Source organism: Solanum lycopersicum, chromosome 3 (genome assembly GCF_036512215.1).
Source record: "Solanum lycopersicum chromosome 3, SLM_r2.1".
In the NCBI taxonomy this organism is placed as follows: Eukaryota; Viridiplantae; Streptophyta; class Magnoliopsida; order Solanales; family Solanaceae; genus Solanum; species Solanum lycopersicum.
Genome location: NC_090802.1, coordinates 47,287,446 through 47,296,609, shown reverse-complemented (window position 1 = coordinate 47,296,609; position 9,164 = coordinate 47,287,446). Strand labels below are relative to the sequence as shown.

Here is a 9,164-nt window from a genome sequence, read left to right as displayed (position 1 = left end):
AATAATAGAACATTGTTAAGAGATAGAAATTAAATTCATGAATCTTGTGAAGTAATAAGTGAATTTGGTCAATTCTCTGACTTAAAATTTGGTAGGATAATTAATAAATGAAGCTTCAACGAGAATCGGACTATTGTCAAGTTGTAAATCAAACATGATGTTAACCCAACCTATGTTTGGAGATCCCATGAATTAGATTCATATGGATAATAACAAGTCAATGTTTGATTTGTGCACTATAAATTTTTGTCACATCTGCAATCTATTATGGTGTGCATATAGTGCAAATCTGCAAGGAAAGTGAGATTGAGTTGTGAACTCTTGATCCATAACCATATCCTTTATAGCTGGTGTATTGCTCTGCAAAATACACTTGATGGGTGGACCTATATGAGTATAGAGTGGTGCCGCTTCAATGAAATTGTGACGGATTTCTAAAGCATTCATGAATAACAGGACACGCGCATGACCTCTTAGCGCAAAATCGCGATATCGACAAAGATTGTGCAAGTATAATGTGATAGAGTAAGACTCTAAGCTTACAACAGAAATTTTGGTTCAAAGAAGTTTTAAACTTCACCATTTGTTCTGTAAGCTTAATTTTATTTATCTAGGTCTGATTCATAGTCTACGAGACACCGAATTCAGCACATTTTCTTTCTATTGAAAAATTCAGCGATAAATAATTTTTTATATAATTTTAATTATTATATTATATCTTCATATTCTTTTTAAGATATATGGGGGATTGTGGATAAATTATCATTATCATCTTAAAAAGTATAAAAAATACATTTAAAATTATTTATTACATATTTCTATCTTAATTACCTTAACCTATTAGTATTATATTTATTAGCATTATATTAAGGCATTTAAGTATGTTGCCAACGGTTGATTTTCTTATGGTTGTGATTGATTGCCTTTATGACATTAATCTATAACCATTTAAATGGGAATTTGCAGAATTTCATAGATTTTTTTGTACTCCCTCCATTTAGAAATATTTGTCATGTTGCGTTTATTAAAAATCAATTTAACTAATTTTTAAAGGTAAATTAGATCACATTAATTCGATATTTAAACAAAAAAATTAGATATTCTAAAACTATATGAAAAGTACTATAAATTACAATTTTTTCATAAATATGATGAAAAATACATCTTAAAATGTTAGTCAAAATTTTTATAATTTGACCTTATAAATAGAAATAATGATAAACATTACCGAACGAAGAAAGTAATATGTATGACCTTTATGACAATGATTTGGTCTTAAAGTGGACGGTTAATGGTATAAAATTTATCATATACATATATATTATAATTATATATAGTACTTTGGTGTAGAAAAATGTGAGAAAGAAAGATTACATTAAAATAGTTTTTCCTCCTTATCAATTTGTTGGGTTTTCTTAAGTAAAATATATTCTTTGTTAGATCCTGACTCCTAGTTTTAGTACAAGAAGAGCTTATTGAATCGTGGGGAGTACACCTTAATTGGTGAAATCCTTAAAGACAGTGCCATAGGCACGTCTCAAACTACATGATTTTCAATAATTTTTACAACAAGTATTGTCCCTAAAAATATATGATATGGTCTATCATATTATAATAATAAATAATTAAATAAATAAATCATCATTTAGTATTTTAAAACTTTTATTTAATAAATAAATTATTTAATAAAAAAAATAAAGAAATAAATCTCATTAATCTGTTCATATAATAAAAACTAATTTTATAGTTATGCTATAATAAATGTGCATTAGTTGTTAGAATGTATTTAACTTGTAATTATTTTAAGTAAAAATTATCTATTTTGACTCATTAAAGGAGTTGTATTTTGAATAGTTGTTATCATATAATATTAATTTTTAAGTAATGTTAAATGACCAGAAAAATTTGGCCATAATTTGGTGATAAATGTAAAAATACTAAAATGTCACAATCCAAAAATGGACGTGATGACACTTGTCTTATCTCATCAAGAAAAGTCAGCCTAAAATTCAACTAATAACGTAAATAAAGGTCTAATACTATAAATCCTGCGGAAAACAAGGTTAACTTGAAAACACCCCAAAATCTGGTTGTCACGTGTATAAGTCTCTAATGTGTTATAACAAAATTGAAAGAAAAATACAAGTTTCCAATGACCTTGTTTCTAGAATAGACCAAAATCATAAATAAGGAGAAAGGAGGTTTGCTGCTACCTCATAAATCTCCAAGAAGTCTTGAAAAATAAGAGAATAACAAGTGCCACAAAATCCAGGCTCATAACCATAAAAAAAATTGTAGAAGCAAGGGGTGAGTACCAAACCACACGGTACTCAGGAAGTAAACCTCTAAACACAAGATAAGGGGATAAACTACGGGTACTCCTTACTCCTCAACCTGCATAACACCAGCCCAACCTAACATTTCACTATTTACAAGCACATATCTCAACAACGACATTTTAACAATCACATATTCTCAACAACAAGCTCAATATTTATCAACTATTACCTTCACAAAAAGACATTCACAATATCAGCAACACACACGATCAAGTTCATCAAATAGAGGTAACCAAATGTCAAGTACTTTCCAACCACCAGTAAAATACATATTCATAATGCATGAAGGATATCATGGGATGCAATGCAATATGACACTATGAAATGATATGCCTCAAAATATCAAGTACTCTCTCAACCGTATATACATGATACTCCTAGGAAATACATCGAGAAATCATGACTCATGGGGGACTCGCAAGGTCCATATACCGACACGGAAGATCTCCACATGTCTGTGCGGATGATCTAACGCACTATCATAAATTAAATAAAATTCGCACGGACGACCTCCACGTGCCCAAATTGTAATCATAACTTCTACGTCGCACGGACGATCTCCACGTGCCCAAATAATTATAACTCAATCTCAACACGGACGATCTCCATGTGTTAGATATTAAGTCAGACTCAAGCTCATGACAATGCATGTGCACAATATAATATCAAATAAAAGGGGATGATGCAACATCTCAATAAATCAAATGTCGTTATGACATATATATAATCACCTCATTAATCACAATTATACGGGTTCAGTAAAGAACATAATATCACATGATAAATCAAGTCAATAATATATCAACTAATGCCCATATGCTTTGGCATTGTTGTATTACAAACCACATTCTATAGTAATAAACTTTGTCTTTATAACAACGCTACTCGTACCATTCTCAACCTATCATAAACAAACAATATATTACAATGCCTTTTATTATCCCTTTCATCATTAGAATTAACCAACGTGGACAAGTCAACCCTTCACCAAGTCTCATTACTCCCAAACATATATCACAAGGAAAATACATCAATTTCATACATTTAACAAAGGCTTAGAAATTCACTTGTCTCATTAATCAACAATTCACTCCGGGACTTGAGTCTTCCCCTCTCGTTGATTTTCCAACTCAAAGCAATCTATTCAAATAAATGACCAAAATAAGATTTCAAAACTACATATTACTATGTGTTTTAGCCTTGACCCAAAAATTCACTTGCCTCATTAATTAACAATTGGTGGTGTATTGGCTTGGGTGGTTGTTTTATATTTAAGGCATAATACATATATTGAATCCTAAACTTATTTTCAAATTTTAACTTTGACCTCCAATTTTCTTAATGCACAAACAAACACTTTAGCTATCCAACTTTTAAATAAATAGACACATGAGTCCTACATGACGCAACACGTGTAAGACACCACCTAGGATAAAAAATGATATGTAGGACATGTGTGTCTATTTATTCAACTTTATACAAGTTTAAGTGTCTATTTGTTCACATCCAAAATTAAAGGGCATAAATATAATTTAAAATTAAGTTAAAGGGCACATTTATACATTATGCATATATTTAAATACACCGGTTACACACTAGAGGGGGTAAATATGTAGCGTCTTTATAAATTTTTGACCAATTATATTTTACTTGTAAAAACACCTGTTTTATTGAACTTTAATTTTAAAAAGTATAAAGAATATGTTCTTTGAACTAGTTCAACTAACTCTCGTAGCAAGAAATGGTATAATAAGGTCAAGTAATGTTTGATGACCTTATAGATTCATGTCTTGTGTAATATGTAAATAATTTATGGTGGAAATCTATTAAAATTATATACTTATTAAAATAATAAAAACAACAAAGCTAGCTGTCAATTATTTTTATTTTTTAAACTATCAAATAAAGCAATGAAGTGTGCCCAAACAAATATTTTCAAGAAAGAAAAATTAAGATTGACGGAAATGTGCGACATCCAGACTTTTTACCCACGAAACTTCTTCAGAGTACTCTCCAAAAATAAATCAAACTTAAAAACATTGAGTTCTAAATAATAATTCAACTAAAGAACATGATAATACATTTTAAAAAAAAACTTATTTGGAGGTTTTCAAATAATTATAAAATATATTTACTCGGATTCTTCAAACGTGTCGAATTCTTTAAAATTAGTATAATTTAAAAAATCTAATTAAAGTACGAGGTTTGTCGGATAAAAAAGTCGATTGAAAATATTAGCTAGGTTATACTTAATTGTTTTATTTGATAATTTTAAAAAATAAAAATAGTTGACTGCTTTGTTATTTTTATTATTAAGATGAGTATATAATTTAAATGATTCTCAACCATAAATTATCATATAGTACATATGACATGAATTTATAATGACATTACTTGATTTAATTACACTTGGCAGAATCCTTGTCCGAAATCTTGATCCTTCTAGAGGCTCTCTCTCAAAACTACACTAAAACAATGAGATAACATAAGATACTAAAATCAAAGACACTTAACAATCTATACAATCAATTCAAATCGATTGAAGCTAAACCTCCAGGAGAATTCCAGCTCAAAAGTGACAGTTCATTTATGAATAGACCTCATAATAATGCTTCTGACCAGTTAAAAAAATGAACAGGAATAAATTAGATTAGAAATGAATATAGAAGGAAAATAAATTTTTCTAGACCTAGAGAATAAATGAAATATGAAAAAGAGTCACACGCTTTTCTACACATTAGTTGAACTCCAATTATGATATTTAGCCTTCCATTGATCGAGTGCTCCATGAACAATGTGCATTTTCTACTTCATCCACTTCTGAGTGAAACTAATATGGAGTGATTGATTATCAAATTTTTTTATTAGAGTGATTGACTATCAATTTTTTTTTTAATTATTTGAGACATTTATTAAATCATGTAGCGTGAAAATACAAAATATTTATTAACTCCTTCCTATATTTGTTGGAATTAGGTGTATGTAGCAAGTTCTTGTCCTTCCATAGGACATAACCATATCCACCGAGTTTGTTAATCATCAAAATCAGTATTCAATAGATATGTCATACAAGATATAGACATACTTGAATTATTTTATTATTATCACAAAAATATAACATTTAATTTTATTATATGTATGATCATTCATCATCAAGAGAAGTAACTCATGGCAATTGACTCATCAACATCGTCATGCCATAGGCAATCTTTGAGCAAATATATGTATGAATTATTTTGATTTGTAGCACATGGTATGTCCAAAACTAAACAATAGACAAGAGTGTGTGTATTTTCAAAACAATCAACTGTTCAAGTCTTTTATGTTTTATAACTGCCAACCGTTCAAATACTCCACAGAGCAATCCTGCTGTATTGACCAATAATAATTTTTTTCTCTCCCTCCGTTTTTATTTGTCATATTACGTTTTTCAAAAATTATTTTTATTGTTTTTTAAAGTTAAATTAAATTTAATTAATTCAATATTTTAAATAAAAAAAATAAATATTCAAAAAGTACTATAAAGTGCAATTCTTTTGAATATCAATGTGATGAAAAAATACATATTAAAATATTAGTTAAAGTTCTTATAATTTGATTTTAAAAATAAAACTTCACAAACAATAGTTAACGTAGGGAATTTGTGATAAAGATGAGCATTTATAACTTCGTCAGAAAGCCATAAACATCAACAACTCTACTTTGCAAAAAGTAAACATTATAGTTCATCAATTCCTTAATCTTTCTCATGGAGAAAAAAACAATAATTTTAGATTCCTACAAGCTTTTATGGAAACAAATTTCTTCAACTTTGATGGAGATACTCAAAGTATTGGTTTTTTTGCTTTTCTTTACCATGGAGAGTTGTATTATTTTGCAAAATCTTCGACCTATGTTTCATATGATACCTTTTTCTGTTCTACTGATATATTTTATTTCCTTATCCAATATTTCAAAAACATCCCATGTTTATGTTGTTGATTTTACATGTTTTAAACCACCAAATTGCTTGATAGTTCCTTATACATCCTACATTGAACATGCAAGAATGCTTGATTTCTTTGATGATAAAAGTGTGTCTTTCATTTCCAAGATTCTTCAACTTTCAGGTTTGGGAGATCAAACTTATTTCCCACCAGGTCTTTTTTATATGCCTCCAAAATCTGGTCATAAAGAAGCTATTAATGAAGTTCACATGATCCTTTTCTCTGTTTTTGAAAATCTCTTGTCCAAAACAAACATTTCTCCTCAAGATATTGATATATTAATTGTTAACTGTAGTGGCTTTTGCCCCAATCCTTCTCTTTCTTCCATCATTGTCAACAAATACGCGTTAAAAGAAGGGGTGAAAAGCTACACTATAAGTGGAATGGGTTGTAGTGCTAATTCACTAGCTGTGGACATGGCTAGAAACATAATGTGCACACATGACAACTCCAATGCCGTCATTCTCAGCACGGAGATCTTATCCACTGGGTGGTACCCCGGGAGGGAACGCCCTTTCATGATCTTAAACTGCATTTTCCGCGTTGGGGGTGCCGCCATCTTGTTGAGTAACAAGAAACAGGCCAAAAACCAGGCTAAGTACAAATTACTTTGGACACTCAGGACACAAGGAGCGTTTGATGACAAGGGTTATTACTCTGCTTATCGTGATGAGGACTCCAGTGGAATCACTGGAGTGAGGCTCAACGGAGATGTGTTGCAAGTGGCTGGAGATACTCTCCGGACCCACATGCCCGTTCTAGGGGGGAGATTCCTCCCACTAATAGAGAAACTAAGGTTTGTTAGATCTGTGTTGATGTATAAAAGAAGTAAAGAGATTTACATTCCTAATTTCAGAAGAGCATTTCAACATTTCTGTTTTCCGGCAACGGGGAAATCGGTTGTGAGAGAGACTGCAAAGAGGTTGAAACTTGGAGATAGAGATATGGAGGCAGCATTGATGACATTACATAGGTTTGGGAATCAGTCATCAGCTTCATTGTGGTATGAATTAGCTTACTTGGAGGGCAAGGAAAGAGTGAAAAAAGGTGACAAAGTATGGCAATTGGGAATGGGAACTGGGCCTAAGTGTAATAGTGTGGTTATGGAATGTATAAGGCCTATTTTGGGTGAAGCTCTTATTGGACCATGGGCTGATACCATCAATACCTGTCCACTCACAATTCCATGATCCAAGCTTGTTCAAAGTTGATGTATTTCTATTTAACTACTATATACATTTTCCTTGTAATAAAATTTAATTTTTTTTTTGTCAATTGGTTATTGTGTCTATGTTTGGACCATAAGTTGTATTATTAGGGCAATAGTGTGAATAATTGAACAACGCATGCAAATTTATGTGTACCCAAAACTAAGTTATTGAACTATCTTTTGATAGGGCATAACTCGGTAAGTTTTTTCAAATGGACAAAACTTCTCTTGTTCACACTTAGTTACAAATTATTCAAAAGTCCAGTTGGATTGACAAAATTTGAAGTTATAGAATCTGAAAAGAGATGAATATTCCACAAGAGTCATGAATATTGTTAATGAAATGATAAATCATGGTGATACAATTTCTGAAACAACAAGTTGTGAAAAAAATTCTAATTAGTGTCACAGAAAAATATGAGTACATTGTTGCTTTCACTAAAGAGACGAAAAATCTTTCTAAGCTTTTCATCAAAGAGATAGTTGGATCATTTCGTGCACATGAGAAGCGAAGATTTTTTCGTGAAGATCAACCCAAAAAGACGACTTTCCATTCTAAAACAAATGAGAATTCTAAAAATTTCTCAAAAAATCAATAGAAGAAGAATTACAAGCCAAAAAAGAAGCAGGATTATGATGGTTCTTCTAAGAAGGTTGAATAAAAAGGTGAGAAAAACTCTAGTCTTTTTTTGTAAAGTTTGCAAAAAGACTAATCATAATGCAGAAAAATGTTGACATCCAATGTAACTTTTGTAAAAAGTTTGGCCACATTGAAAAGGATTGCTGCACAAGAAAAGGAGCAAGCAAATTTTGTGATAAACAGGAGGAAGAAAGGGAAGAAACTCTTTTCTTTGCTTTTAAATCTGATTCTTCAACAAAAAACAATGAATGGTATGTTGATAGTGGTTGTAGTAATCACATGACTGGAGATGAAAAGACTTTCCTCTCAATTAATAATAACATCACTTCTAAAGTGAGAATGGGAAATGGAGCCTTAGTTGATGCAAAAGGTAAAGATACCATTTCGATCAACATGAAAGGAAGCAAATTCATGATGTTATTTTTGTAGAAAATTTGCTTAGTGTTGATCAACTCATAGAAATTGGATATTATCTTGTGTTAAGAGATAATTATTGCAGAATTTATGATAAAATTGAGCCAAATCACGTCATTATTGAAGTAAAGATGATAAAAAGAAACTTTCCTTTGCAATTTTATTACATGCATAAAAAATGAAATTTGTAGATGATTCATGGTTTTGGCATAAAAGATTTTGTCACTTGAATTTTCATGGTTTGAAGATTTTTAAGCAAAAGACATTGTGCAAGGCCTTCCTGAGATACATACTGAGGTGGATCCCTGGGAAAGTTGTATAATGGGAAAATAACATAGGAAGTCTTTTCCAAAAAGGGTGTCTTGGAGAGAGCGTACTTTTGGAACTAATTTATATCGTCTTTGAAGTCAAAGGTATTTTCTAATATTTATTGATGATTTCTCAAGAATAACTTGGGTTTATTTCTTGAAAGAAAACTCAGAAGCATTTGCTACATTCAAGAAATTTAAAGCCCTTGTTGAGAAGCAAAAAGGTTGCAACATCAGAACCATTCGTAGTGATAGAGGAGGTGAATA

At 30.6% G+C, this 9,164-nt stretch overlaps 1 protein-coding gene across 1 annotated transcript; it reads left to right on the top strand.

Annotated features, from left to right (window-relative positions):
* The first annotated feature begins 6,034 nt into the window (after nt 1–6,034).
* On the top strand, nt 6,035–7,600 carry LOC101268746 (3-ketoacyl-CoA synthase 5-like). Its single transcript, XM_004235089.5, has one exon. The coding sequence runs from the start codon at nt 6,088–6,090 to the stop codon at nt 7,513–7,515; it is 1,428 nt and encodes a 475-aa protein (XP_004235137.3). The 5' UTR covers nt 6,035–6,087; the 3' UTR covers nt 7,516–7,600.
* Nucleotides 7,601–9,164: the final 1,564 nt, after the last annotated feature.

Bases quoted from the DNA above. Each gene is read 5' to 3' on its own strand.
- LOC101268746 (XM_004235089.5), top strand. From the start codon at position 6,088: ATGGAGAAAAAAACAATAATTTTAGATTCCTACAAGCTTTTATGGAAA.